The sequence below is a fragment of the Haliotis rufescens genome, unplaced genomic scaffold, assembly GCF_023055435.1.
Source record: "Haliotis rufescens isolate VD_foot unplaced genomic scaffold, xgHalRufe1.0.p SCAF_20, whole genome shotgun sequence".
Lineage (NCBI taxonomy): Eukaryota > Metazoa > Mollusca > Gastropoda > Lepetellida > Haliotidae > Haliotis > Haliotis rufescens.
Window position 1 is genome coordinate 10,915,871 of NW_025963891.1, and position 15,889 is coordinate 10,931,759.

The 15,889-nt window shown below is 36.1% G+C and overlaps 1 protein-coding gene across 1 annotated transcript; it reads left to right on the forward strand.

Annotated features, from left to right (window-relative positions):
• Positions 1–713: 713 nt before the first annotated feature.
• LOC125382713 lies at positions 714–10,130 on the forward strand. The gene has a single exon (XM_048401012.1). It carries the CDS (start codon positions 714–716, stop codon positions 10,128–10,130), a length of 9,417 nt encoding a protein of 3,138 aa, XP_048256969.1.
• The last annotated feature ends 5,759 nt before the right edge of the window (positions 10,131–15,889 follow it).

Below are 15,889 nucleotides of genomic sequence, written 5' to 3' on the forward strand. Positions count from 1 at the left end.
GTATAATTATTTTCAGTTCACTTGAGTTCACTACTAGTCAAATGTAGTCATTCAATGTTTGAACGTAGCCGGAAACAAATTATAACTTTACTATTTATAATGTTTAGTGTGATGGTCATATGGCATATCAAATTTTGGTATCTGAGGTTAAGTAATACTTTCCTTTTGTTGATGAGATTTTAAAAGAAATGTTCCATCATATTTTATGAATGCTTCAACCATTATTGGAAATGAAGAGTTCTTTTTCAACTAAGGTACAGTATATTTTGGGTGTGTGGGAGATATGTACATTAAGTTCATAAATATACATTCAGGAGTCTGTTCCAGTATATACAGGGATAATTTTAGGGTGGGGGCCTAGAGCTAAAAGCTCGTAAATCTGAAAACAAACCCTACATTTGTACCTCTGGAATAATTGAAACCTTTGACATGTATTGTGTAATTTGGCCCTTTGCTTATAATGATTGAAAGTCCTGTGTGAAGTTATATTTTATGTAAGATTCAACAGTCGTAAACTAAGTTCTGAACAAAAGAAGTATTTATATCTTTGGATTTTATATGAAAAGATATAATCTATGAGTTTTTAAGTTTAGGGAAGATTTTGCAGTATGAAACTATTAAAGGGATGGGTCTTAACTTTATTTTGGGTGGGGGGGGATATTTATTAAGAGGGGGGGTAATTATTTTATCCCTCTTTTTTTTCTGTTTCAGAGATGCCACTGAAGAAGATGCTGCAACAGATGGAGGGGTATCACCTCCCTAAAAATGATACCGAGGAAGCAGGCCTCGTTAATAAATGTGCAACAGAACAAAACCCGAACAAAACATGCGCTGAAAGCTCATACAATAGTGCTACACAAAAATGCCTTACACAAAATGCTACATATGATGCCGATGCCTCAAATGCCGATACCTCAAATGCCAATGCCTCAAATGCCAATGCCTCCTATCCCAATGCCTCCTATGCCAATGCCTCAAATGCCAATGCCTCAAATGCCAATGCCTCCTATCCCAATGCCTCCTATGCCAATGCCTCAAATGCCAATGCCTCATATGCCAATGCCAATGCCTCATACGCCAAGGCGAATGCCTTAAATGCCAATGCCTCAAATGCCAATGCCTCAAATGACAATGCCTCATATGCCAATGCCTCAAATGACAATGCCTCATATGCCAATGCCTCATATGCCAATGCCTCATATGCCAATGCCAATGCCTCATATGCCAATGCTCAAAAAGATCAAAATGCTCAAAAAGACCCATATGCCAATGAGAACAATGTCAGTGATAACAATGATCCTGAGAGCTATGACCCTGATACTGACATCAATGATCCAGAGAGTTATGATCAAGATTTTGTTACCAATGACCATCATACTGATACAAATGAGACTGTACATGGTTCTTTCAATCAAGGTCACACTAGATTTGGAAAAAACAGTGGCAGACAGTGTGTAGCTAACAGTGCAATGGCAATGATGTACAATCAAATTAAGGACATTTCCACATGGGACAGCCATGATCTTGACACAGTTCTTTGTAGAGGAAACAAACTTTATGAAGATTCTATAAACCAGAGACAATCAACTAGTCGTAGTGCATACCTTCTTGTGTCAGACATTTGTCCAACAGTAGACTTCTTTGGCAAAGAATATAGATTTGTGTCTGGCGATTCTCTGACTGGCTTTGTGATGAAAGATACTGAAGAAATTGTTGATATTCCACAACAAATGTGTCTCGATGCTGCACTTCAAACAATATTTTCACAACATGATGCTACTTTTGTGACATTTGGAGGATCAACATTTGCTGTGATAGAAAGAAATAACAAATACCACGTGTTTGATTCCCATTCCCGGAACACTGAAGGATTACAAGTCACTAATGGTACTAGCATACTTATTCAATACACAAGTCTGCTTCAGGTCTATGAACACTGTTTGAATCTTGCTCGGTCAATGAACTTAAATGCAAATTCACAATTTGAAATGACAGGTATGAGAATTACCACTGGTGTAGAGCCACATGACAACCGGTCTGACAATGCGAGTGATACCAATGACAATGATGATGTTGTGCATATTGATGAACTCGAAGACAACTCACAGGATGTAGAGCCACATGACAACCGGTCTGACAATGCGAGTGATACAAATGAGAATGATGAAGTAGTGCATATTGATGAACTCGAAGACAACTCACGGGATGTAGAGCCACATGACAACCAGTCTGACAGTGCGAGTGATACCAATGACAATGATGATGTAGTGCATATTGATGAACTCGAAGACAACTCACAGGATGGTAGTGTGGAAATGATTGATATTGACACAAATGAGACTGTACATGGTTCTTTCAATCAAGGTCACACTAGATTTGGAAAAAACAGTGGCAGACAGTGTGTAGCTAACAGTGCAATGGCAATGATGTACAATCAAATTAAGGACATTTCCACATGGGACAGCTATGATCTTGACACAGTTCTTTGTAGAGGAAACAAACTTTATGAAGATTCTATAAACCAGAGACAATCAACTAGTCGTAGTGCATACCTTCTTGTGTCAGACATTTGTCCAACAGTAGACTTCTTTGGCAAAGAATATAGATTTGTGTCTGGCGATTCTCTGAGTGGCTTTGTGATGAAAGATACTGAAGAAATTGTTGATAATCCACAACAAATGTGTCTCGATGCTGCACTTCAAACAATATTTTCACAACATGATGCTACTTTTGTGACATTTGGAGGATCAACATTTGCTGTGATAGAAAGAAATAACAAATACCACGTGTTTGATTCCCATTCCCGGAACACTGAAGGATTACAAGTCACTAATGGTACTAGCATACTTATCCAATACACAAGTCTGCTTCAGGTCTATGAACACTGTTTGAATCTTGCTCGGTCAATGAACTTAAATGCAAATTCACAATTTGAAATGACAGGCATGAAAATTAGCACTGATATACAGCCACATGACAATCAGTCTGACAATGCAAGTGATACCAATGACAATGATGATGTAGTGCATATTGATGAGGATGGTACAGTAGATATGATTGAGATTGACCAAAGTGATGATACGGCATGTGAAACAAATGAGAATGATCAAGATGACATGATGCATATTGATGAATGTGACGACAACTCACAAGATGGTAGTTTGAAAGAAACTGGAACTGACCAACATGCAATGCTATTCTGCCCTGTATCATCAAATGTATGTGAACAGTTATGCAAGAAGCTTGATATTCAACACCAATGTGTAGCAAAGTCTCAAGATCATGAATTTGGTGTAGAAATTGATGTACCATGCAGAACAGTATCCATTGAAGGTGATGGCAATTGCTTCTTTAGAAGTCTTTCATATGCAATCTCGGGCAAAGAAAACAACCACAGGAAAATCAGACTGGCTATTGTGACACATCTAAAAGAACATGCTCAAAGTTTCCATCACTTCTTAAGACCAGGTTACGAGTCAGTTGAACAGTACATTTCTCAATCCAGAATGTGGTATGTTGGAACATGGGCTACAGAACTTGAAATACTTGCAGCTGCAAATCTACTGGGCACTGACATATGCACATACTCTGATAACAGATGGCTGAGATATTCAAGCAGGCAGTTAAACTCAGACACAGTGAACACAGGAACTGGCATATATCTAAATCATGTTGGTGGATCACATTATGAAGTGGTTGTTTGTGTGAACACAGTAGATGCTTTGAGAAACTCATGTACAGACAAATATTGTCAGAGACATATGAATATCAAGAGAAATGCTGACCAGCTATCTGCAGATTTGCTGAATGACAGAAAGTCAGTCTTGAAAAAACAAAAATGTTCTGATTCTAAAGAAAAGAGACCTGATCACAGACCAACTAAAAAACCAAAAGGAAAGTATGCACAGGCAAAAGCTAAAAGAGAATATATGAGAGCCAAAAGAGAATTAGAGAAAGATAATTCTGAAACATTGAATTTGAATGTGAAACAGAGAAGACTTGCAAAAGAGAATGAAAAGTACAACACTGACCTAGATTTCAAGAACAGAAAGAAACTGCAAAGTTCAAATAAATACAAAGATGATGAAGCACACAGGGAATTTGTCAAAAAATACAGTACTAACAAATATGCTACTGTCTCTGAACACAAGGAAACAGTAAAAGCTTACAGCAGTCAGAAATATGCCACAGATTCAAAACACAGGGAAGATGTTAAAACGTACAGCAGTCAGAAATATGCCACTGATTCAAAACACAGGGAAGATGTTAAAACGTACAGCAGTCAGAAATATGCCACAGATTCAAAACACAAGGAAGATATAAAATCTTACAGCAGTCAGCAGTATCGAAAAGATGCAAAGCACAAGGAGGCTCTAAAAAATCTCAGTTCAGAGAAATATGCAAAGGACGAAAAGCACAGAGAAAATAAAAAGAACAACAGTATCGAGAAATATGCAAACGATGAAAAGCACAGAGAAAGTGTAAAAACCAACAGTACAGAGAAATATGCAAACGATGAAAAGCACAGAGAAAATGTAAAAACCAACAGTACAGAGAAATATGCAAACGATGAAAAGCACAGAGAAAGTGTAAAAACCAACAGTACAGAGAAATATGCAAACGATGAAAAGCACAGAGAAAGTGTAAAAACCAACAGTACAGAGAAATATGCAAAGGATGAAAAGCACAGAGAAAATGTAAAAACTAACAGTATCAAGAAATATGCAAAAGATGCAAAGCACAGGGAATCTGTTAAATCAGCAAGCATTGCCAAATACAAAGCTAGTGGTGAACACAGAACTAATTTGAAAGAGAGACAATCTGCCAGGGTTCTGCAATTAACCAAAGAAAGGAAAATAATGGAAAATGTTACACAATCCTTTGCCAAAAACATATCTGAAGGTCCAGAATTTGTGTGCTCAGTGTGTCATCGAAGACTTTTCAAAAAACAGGTTGTACAATGTAAAAGAACAGTGTATGAAAACAAAGGAAGTAATATTGCCACTGTTGCTGAGAGATGCATCACAGAAAATTACCTACACAGGTGCTCAGACAGTTGTGATGACCAATGTTCATTTGTCGATAGTCCAGAAGGCACATTATGGATTTGCTATACTTGTCATAGGAAACTTTTGTCTGGTAAAATGCCTGGAGAAGCTGTTGTTAACAACCTTGAACTGACCCCTGTTCCTATGCAACTGCAATGTCTCAATGAACTAGAGCAGCACTTGATTGCCTTGAATATTCCTTTCATGAAAATGATGGCATTACCAAAAGGTGGACAACATGGCGTACACGGACCTGTAGTATGTGTTCCCTCTAACATTCAGAAAAGCACAAGTATGTTACCGAGAAGTGATATAGATGATCAGATGATTAGAGTGAAACTGAAAAGGAAGATTACTTACAAAGGCCATTATCAATACCAGTTTGTCAACAAGGCTCATGTTAAAAATGCTTTGGAATATCTTCAAACAACTAACAAATGGTACAGTGATGTGAATTTTAATACAGATTGGGTCAATCCCTTGCCAGTTATTGATGAGGAAGATGAAATTATTGATTCTGATACTGAAACATTACCTGAGGTTGAAAAGGATAGCTCAAACACACAAACTAATGAAAATGAAGAGTCTGAGAAAGATCATGGATTACTCATGAATACATGTCTACAACCGCTTGATATTGGCCAAGAAGTTATGGATCAATATTTTGAAAAGATAACTTGTATTGCACCTGCTGAAGAAAATAATCCTGTTCGACTACTGACAGACAAAAGCAATGAAGCAAGGTCATTTCCAGTTCTGTTCCCATCAGGGTCCCCTACATTCCATGATGATCGTGAAGAGAGAATTACAATTGCACGTTATCTACATACACGCCTCATGAATGCTGATAGCAGATTTGCTCAAAACACTGACTACATATTTTATGCACAGTATCTTTCTGAAATTGATCAAGTTATGTCAAATGTTTCCATTGCAATGCGAAAAGGATCACAGTCACATGGTAAAAATGTTACATCTGAAAATCTTACAGATTCTGATTCTCTGAGAGAGATATTAAAATGTGATGAAGGCTACAAGTTCTTGAAACCTATCAGAGGAACTCCACCATACTGGCAGTCTGCTCAGAAAGATTTATTTGCTATGATAAGACAACTCGGCATTCCAACTTGGTTTTGTTCATTTTCATCAGCTGATATGAGATGGCCAGAAATGATTGAAACGATACTCAGAGAAGCAGGTGATACACGGAAAGCCACTGAACTTGACTGGTCTGAAAAATGTTCTATACTAAGGAAAAATCCAGTGACAGCAGCACGAATGTTTGACCAAAGGTTCCATTGCTTCTTGAAAGAGGTTATCATGTCACCAGCTGAACCAATTGGAAAGATAAAAGATTACTTCTATCGTGTAGAATTCCAGCACCGTGGTTCCCCTCACACTCACTGCCTTTTCTGGGTTGAGAATGCTCCAAAGGTTGATGACGATAATGATGAGTCAGTAACATCTTTCATTGATAAATATGTCACATGTGATATGCCTTCAGTTGAGAATGATGAAGAATTGTTTGATATTGTCAACAGTGTACAAAAACATAGTAAAAGACATTCAAAGACATGCAAAAAAAATGGCACAACCTGCAGATTCAATTTTCCACGTCCTCCAAGCAATGAAACTTTCATATCACGAGCAGGAGGTCTTGACAATAAACCAAAAGATGTTGTGCCCAAAACCTTGAAACAGTGCTGTGAAGATCTTTTCAATATGAAATTTATGTCCATACCAGATGCTCAAAGAATTTTGAAACTGATTTGGCAAGGATTAACAAATGATGAGCAAACATTTGAGTCAGTTGATGCATTGTTCTCTGCCATTGGTATTTCGCAAGACATATTTCAACTAGCATGTGATACTCTATCCAAAAAGACAAATGTTGTGATGAAACGCAATCCCAATGATGTATGGGTCAATCAGTACAATGCAGATCTGCTCAGATGTTGGAATGCGAACATGGATATTCAGTACATAGTTGATGCCTACTCTTGTGTTGTCTACATCATTTCATATATCTCAAAGGCAGAAAGAGAAATGGGATTACTGTTGAATCATGCACAAACAGAAGCAAACAAGGATAACTCTGATGCAAAATCTGCTCTCAAGAAACTTGGTGCTGTATACCTACACAATAGAGAAGTGAGTGCTCAGGAAGCTGTCTTTCGAGTTTGCAATTTGAGATTGAAGGAAGGATCACGTAAAGTACAGTTCATTCCAACCGTAGACCCTGTCAGAATGAGTTTGCCTCTTAAAACACTGCAGAACAAACGAAAGAGTGGTGAACTAGATGAAGATGAAATGTGGATGACAAGCATTGTTGATCGATACAAGAGCAGACCCAAAGGTGACGAGTTTGATAACATGTGTCTTGCAACGTTTTGCTCAGAATACAGAGTGCTACCAAAATCTGAAGTATCAAATGTTTCTGATGACAAACGCCGTAGTCCAGTAGTAACATTACAAAATGGCCTTGGTCATGTGAAAAAACGTACTCGGACTGATGCAGCAGTTATCAGATATGCCAGATTTTCACGTACAAAGAATCCAGAAAAACACTATCACAGTATATTGCAGTTATTCTTGCCATACACATTTGATGCACAATTAAAACCACCCGCATTCAATTCGTATGAAGAGTTCTATGAAACTGGTGCTGTTCAGATTGAGAACTGTCCTTTGGAAACTGTGAAAGAGATTGTTGACAGAAACAAAGCAATGTTTGAGAAAGATGGTGATGTTATTGATGAAGCAGAGGAATTGTTTGACAAAACAGGTCAATTGGAAGATGCTTGGGCTCAAATCTGTCCAGAAACTGAATCTGAAAGAATAGCATGTGAAGTTGAACACACTTGTACGACCGATGAGGAAAGTGAAAGTGAAACTGCTAAGAACATGCCTGATTTGCTACTGAAGGATAACACGTTATCAAAAACAGAGGTACTTCAGAGTACAATGTCAAAACAAGAGGCAGAAACTATTCTGAGATCAATGAATGAAGAACAAGCTGAAGTTTTCTATAAAATAAGACAGTGGTGTTTGGATAAAAGGAATGGCAAAAATCCTGATGCATTTAATCTATTTCTGACTGGTGGAGCTGGTACTGGAAAGAGCCATTTGATCAAGGCAATTTGCTATGAATGCACTAGACTGCTAGCCCCAATGCAAAATAATCCAGATGATAACTCTGTGCTTTTGGTAGCTCCAACCGGTATTGCAGCATTTAACATACATGCTTCCACGATACACAGTGCACTCTCAATTGGAATTGATGCAAAACTGCCATACCAGCCACTTGGTGAGGAAAAGATCAATAGTCTGCGAGCAAAGCTGCAAAGTATCCACATACTAATCATAGATGAAATATCAATGGTTGATCACAAGCTGTTATCATACATTCATGGTAGATTGAGACAGATCAAACAAACTGCTGATTATTCACCATTTGGAAATGTATCTGTAATTGCTGTTGGAGACTTTTATCAGTTATCACCCGTTAAAGGAACACCATTGCATGTTGCCAAAAATGGATATGACCTGTGGAATGATAATTTTTCTATTGCAGAATTGACAGAGATCATGAGACAAAAGGACCCTGCATTTGCACAACTTCTGAATCGGTTACGAACACGAAAAAAGTCAGACCCTCTTGACACAAGAGATATACATATGCTCAAACAACAAGAAACTGGTGAAGATGATCCAGAAAGCATTCACATTTTTGCAACAAATGCTCAGGTTGATGAATACAATATTGCTGCTCTTCATTCTAAATGCTCAGATCCAATTTGTATTGACGCTCAAGATTTCTCACGAAATGCAAAAACAGGGAAACTTGAAAAGAGAGAAATACCTCATGGAAAAGTTCATAACTCAGTCTTACAAAAAAGTCTCAATGTTGCAATTGGTGCGCGTGTGATGATCACAAAGAATATTGATACATCAGATGGTCTTGTGAATGGAGTCTTTGGAACTATAAGCCACATATCTTTGACTGATGGTGAAAGATTTCCTTCAAAAATACATATTGTGTTTGACAAAATTGATGTTGGTCAGAAATTACGAAGAATGGAAGGCACTGCATCTGAATTAGATCCTAACAGTACTCCTATTAAGCCACAAGAAGAAACTGTTTCAAACAATGGAGGCATTAGACGACAATTTCCACTGAAACTAGCCTGGGCTTGCACCATACACAAAGTACAAGGGATAACTGTTAACAAAGCTGTTGTTTCATTACACAAGGTATTTGCAGCAGGACAAGCTTATGTAGCACTAAGTCGTGTATCTTCTCTTGATGGTCTTATCATTCAGAATTTCAAAGAATCAGTCATATACAGCAGTGTAAAGGTTGAAGCAGCAGTGTCTAGTATGCCAAAGTTCATGACAAGAAATCAGAGAATCTATGATGGTCATCCAACATGCACGCTAATTATGCAAAACATTGAGGGCCTTCAATCACATATTAAAGATCTGCAGAATGACAAGAGGTTTTTAGAGTCTGATTTCATTTGCTTGACAGAAACATGGTTATCTGATTCACATCCAGCTGATGAACCAAAACTTGATGGATTTACGTTACATCATAAACCCAGATCAAAGTGTTATGAATCATCTGAACCAATACTGATGCAACTGAAAAATCAAAGACATGGTGGTGTTGGAGTTTATTCTAGTGAAGTCAAAACATGTGAATTTACTCAGTTACCAGTATCTAATTTAGAGTATCTGTGTATGTACGTCATGGAAGTACAAGCTCATGTTGTTGTTATCTACAGGCCAAGCTCATACACAGTTGATATTTTCAGAAAGCATATGCTTCAACTTGTTCAGGAACTTGATAACCGTTCTGGTCGATCAATCATCATGGGTGATTTCAATGAAAATATCTTGTCATCATCTTCAATACAGACTATGATGGAATCAAATGGATTTACACAGATGGTTTCAGAACCTACTACTGAAGGTGGAACGCTTCTTGACCATGTATATGTGAAAGGACTTGAGAATGTATCTGTTCAGATTCTTCCTACATACTTTGGGTATCATGAAGCTATTGAAATCAAATTATGAATATAGCTGTGAATATAACAGTGATGAAAAACAATCTTTACCATGTCATCATTTGAAAAGTCCCTATTTTATCAAATTTGTAAATCTCGTTTATCAAATTTGTAAATCTCGTTTCAACAAAAGACACTGGCCTGGTATTGCACCTATCTGATTTTAAGCATGAATTGTACAAACCCCTGAAGAAGTGACTACCTGGATCGGGTGGTCAGGCTCGCCGATGGGTGAGTATCACAGTTGGGTGGATCAACGCTCATGATGTCAATCACTGGATTGTCTGGTCCAGACTTGGTTATTTATAGACTGCCATCATATAGCTGAAACATTGCTGAGTGCTGCGTTAAACAATAATCAAACACATGAACTGTACATGTATTATCATAATTAGACCTGTATTAATCTTTGTGACTTTTGTTGTAAAAGCATCTTGTACAAAATATGAATGGACTCTACTTGAATTATCATGAATGTGGACCTGAGACCAACTTCTTATTTTACAAGGAATATAATTGTTGAAAATTACATTGATTCTACTTGATGAAATGGTATGTTATTGCACCTATCAGACTTTTATTGTGAAAGTAGCAACTTTCACAAAATGAGCATGAATTGTACAAACCCCTAAAGAAGTGACTACCGGGATCGGGTGGTCAGGCTTGCCAATGGTTGATGCATGTCATCGTTTCACAATTGGGTGGATGAAGGCTCATGATGTCAATCACTGGTTTGTTTGGTCCAGACTTGGTTATTTATAGACTGCCATCTTATAGCTGAAACATTGCTGAGTGCTGCGTTAAACAATAAACAAACACATGAATTGTACCTGTATTATCATAATTAGACCTGTATTTATCTTTGTTACTTTTGTTGTAAAAGCTTCTTCTACAAAATATGAATAGATTATCATGAATATGGATCTGAAGTTAACTTCTTATTTTACAAGGAATATAATTGTTGAAAATAACATTGATCCTACTTGATGAAATAATGGGCAATGGATGTCATTTTATAGATTGAAAAGTCACTGATATTTATAATTTAGTTCATGTCAAGTTGTTGCACATGCTCAATTATCTTGTGTATAATTTCATATGTAGATGAGGTGCACTGTACATATTATGTATATATTTTGAAAAACATTAACATGTATCTGAAAAGTGCTAATTTAAATCAATTTGTAAATCTTGTGAAATGAAAGACACTGACATATTATTATCATCTGTATTTATAAATAATGAATTTTGTTGCAAAAGCAGTTTCTACAAAACATGAAAGACTTGTTCTTTATTATCATAATTATAGGCCTTAGTCCGACATACAAAATACCAAATTGTTATTTTGTTGAAAATGTAATACTATTGATTCTACTAGATGTGTGAGTGTGTGTGTGTTTTGTATACTGTTAATATATATTTCTTTTCCTGTGTATATGTTATTTCTATGTATAGATTTTAGCATGTATATACTTTAGCTGATCTAAAAGAAAAGAAATATCTGTCAGAATATAGTTCATGTCAAACTATTTCACTGCTCAATTATTTTGTGTATAATTTCATATGTAGATGAGGTACACTGTACATATTATGTATATATATTGAAGAAATATAAACATGTATCTGAAAAGTGCTAATTTAAATCTATTTGTAAATCTTGTTAAATGAAAGACACTGACATATTATTATCATCTGTATTTATAAATAATGACTTTTGTAGCTGTGAAAGCAGCAACTTTACATAAAAGATGCATGATTTGTTCTGACCTCTGAATATCCGGGGTAGAATAGGTCTTAAGCAACCCATACTTGCCACAAAAGGCGATTATGCTTGTGGTAAGAAGCAACTATCGGGATTGGATGGTCAGACTCACCGTCTTGGTTGATGCATGTCATTGTATCACAATTGTGTGGATCGATGCTCATGATGTCAATCACAGGACTGTCTGGTCCAGACTTGATTATTCATAGACTGCCATCATATAGCTGGAATATTGCTGAGTGCTGCATTAAACAACATATAAACAAATGAATTGTACCTGTATTTATCATAATTATAGACCTGTATCGATCTTTGTGACTGCTATTGCGAAAGCATCTTCTACAAAATATGAATGGACTCTACTTGTATTATAACGAATGTGGACCTGAGGCCAACTTCTGATTTTTCAAGGATTATTGCTGTTGAAAAGTACATTGATTCTACTTGATGAAATAATGGATGCCATTTTATTGATTGAAAAGACACTGATATTTTGTCAAGTTATTGCACATGCTTATTTATTTTGTATATAATATCATATGTACATGAGGTGCACTGTACATATTATGTATATATATTGAAGAATTATAAACATGTATATCTGAAAAGTGCTAATCTAAATCAATTTGTAAATTTTGTTAAATGAAAGACACTGACATATTATTATCATCTATATTTATAAATAATGACCTTTGTTTTGTATACTGTTAATATATATTTCTTTTTCTGTGTATATGTTATTTCTATGTATAGATTTTAGCATGTATATACTTTAACGGAGTTAAAAGAAAAGAAATTCATATAAGCTTATGGCATTTTCTCAATTATTCTATGTACTACATGTCACTCATTCTAATTTGATAAAAACCAAGACAGATTCATTGCCATAGGTTTGTTTGAATATGTGTAGAATAAAAGCACACTTACAGTTTAAAGTTACTGATGAAACTGATGGAGAAGTGGTATTTTACCATAATGGCATGGAGAAATATTACAGTGTATAATCATGGCCCTTGGTTGTTCATTGTGGACTGACCATTTAATATTCCCTGTGTGCATCATGTACCTGTACACAAGGGATGTCACAATTCACTGATGTATCTATATGTATAAACCTGATGATAGGACACACAATAACCTACTAATGTATCAATTTATGTTTTAACTGTATCCAATATTCAAGAAGTAGTATTTTACATTTGCAACAACTTGATATAAGCTGTACCCTGGAAAGAAAGGATGCACTCATGTATTCAGGAACAAGTGGTTTCGTAACTATTTGACAGTAAATCATAAACAGATGCTTCTGATATGGTGAGAAACACAAATTAGACCCTACTTTTAGTGGAGATTTCTTATGAAACTGGAATTGATTTTGTCGTGGTTATTTCACACCTCAGGGCCCCTCCACATTGTATTTTCGACGGTGGAGTGGGTCCCATTAAGGGGTGTTGAAGCTATTTTCAAGTCTAAAACACCTCAGGGTCACTCCACATTGTATTTTCGACGGTGGAGTGAATCCCATAAAGGGGTGTTGAAGACGATGAAATTAGCACATGTACTATACTACAACCTGGTATGTATGTAAATAAAAGTGACAAATCATTCCATAAACTTTACTAAAAGCAGTGTTCATTTAATGTTTCTGAGTATACCATAAGCATGTGTTCATGAATCACCATCAAATAGTGATGATATCAGGTGTTTGTGAAACGGTGATCATTTTTTTATAGCCAGAGCAGATATCAGGCCGATATTAAAAATGTAAAAACCATCCATGTGAATTTTTTATGCAGAATTAAAACATGAAACAATACATCCATAGGTTATTGTGTATCCTAACAACAGGTGTAAACATACACATAGATACAGACACATGACATCAAAATGTAAATTGTGACATCCCTTGTGTGGTGTGATCTTGTAAGTCTTATTGCTGTATTGTTTTCCTCTTACATGCAAAATGATGAAACGTTACAATTGTCTATTTCAATGTACAACTTGACAATTATTATGCTTTCAATGCTGTCCATAGCAATGTTTCGTTGCTATATGATGTTCTATACAGAGCAAGTATCATGCTAGTATTTAACTGAAGTCCAGGAATTCATCTATGAACATTAATACTCAGTTGTATTATTCTACAAACATGTGTATGTGGAGAATCATCACTGATTTTATCACATGCATTGCCACCTGGTGGATCTAGTACGCAACTAGCTAGTTTTAAACCTAGAGATAAATCTTACAAATCACCACAATATAACCAAGGGGACGATTTCAGTATGGATCTTTACCACCTAGCTAGGTTTGAACGTGGGGTAAACATTGTGCAAATGTCAATATGTCTTCTGCATATGCGTGTACAAATGTGTTCATGTAGTCCTGTCTTGATCATGACAGTTTTTATCTATGATGCTTTATGATATGTTCAATCTTTTGATATTATGTTTCTTTCATGCTTTGTTCCTGAGAACACAATACACTTGATATATTATAAAGGTCATGTCATTTTTATACAGATCACCCTTATTTATCTGGAATATAGCTGAGTGTGGCTTTACAACAATCCAAGTGTACATGATGTGTTGATGATAACATGAACTGCATGTCGTTTTGTTGAAACCATTACTTTTGCTTGTTGATTACCCATGAAATGTAATAAAACTTATTTGCATAATGAATCGGATTACTTTGTTTTAAATCTGGAATAATTGGATGATACTGTAGTACTCTTGTCCTGAACCAGCACTACATGGCGGTGTATTGGATCATCAACATTATAAAAGGTCCACAGGTCTTTGAAATATGTGATGAATTTTAATCAATCACTGTGAAGAAAACATATTTCTTCTTCCACTTTTTGTTAAATTAATTAAGATGTCTAATGTTACATATCCATGCTACAGGTCTGAAAAGGCTACAACCTGGGGCTTTTTTAAAATTACTTCCTAAAAGATACACACTACTTACACATACACATACTACATGTACTAAGTTAACCTAAATATTTGTTGGGATATACTGGTTATGTTTTTCAAACATAAGCACATTCAAGAACAACATTCTATTTTCAGTACTATTTCAATTTGCTTGAAACAAACAATATTAATCTCCCTAGGGTTATACCTTAGAATAATGATGATACATTCATGTCAAGAATGCAAGTAATAGATACAACCAAGATGAATGGAATTCTTTCAAAAGGGTGCATCCTAAAACGGCACCTCAGCAAAACGTCACCGATTTCTCTGGCGAAAACGGCACCGCATTTGGCGAAAACGGCTACTATGAGTCGGGCGAAAACGGCACCTCTATTTTTAATAACGATAACAACGATTTTTGTAGTAATATATAGTGTTTATTTACATGGGATTTTATTAGTGATGTATTAACATTTCCTCTTTTCAGAGATATAAGTAAATATAGTATTCCATTGGTGATTTACATTGTATTTCCTCTTTTCAGTAAATATGTTCATACATACATGTCTATCTTCATCATCATGATCATCATCATCATCATCATCATCCTCTTCACAAAATCGGTCCATGCACAACAGAACATTGTGAAAGTACTTGTGTCAGGGAGAGATCCCCATCCTTGTATCTTCGCCATACGTCGAAGATCTCCTCTTGACGAGATGTTGAAGATTTCCGAACATATGCCCTGAATCGTCCCTCCTGAATTAATCGCGACTGTAAAGGCAACAGACTGGCCTCTCGGAACAGCTCTGGGATCAACCTGTAGATCCCCAGGGACTGCTCACCCACCTTGTTGTTGATGCGTCTGTGCCAACCTAAAACATGACAGAAAGAAATTTTAATGTACAATAAAAACATTTTTATCGTTCAATATACTTTATTTTTATCTAAAAGCTTCTTCAAGACTTTGACGTAGTCCGATGTTCGACGCCTTGACATAATTACAAACACAAGAGGCATCAACTTGAAGTTACTGCCGGCACGCACAAAAGCATGAATGGTCAGCAGTTGATGGAACGGACG

Coding starts and splice junctions, on each gene's coding strand:
- LOC125382713 (XM_048401012.1), top strand. CDS start 714: ATGCCACTGAAGAAGATGCTGCAACAGATGGAGGGGTATCACCTCCCT.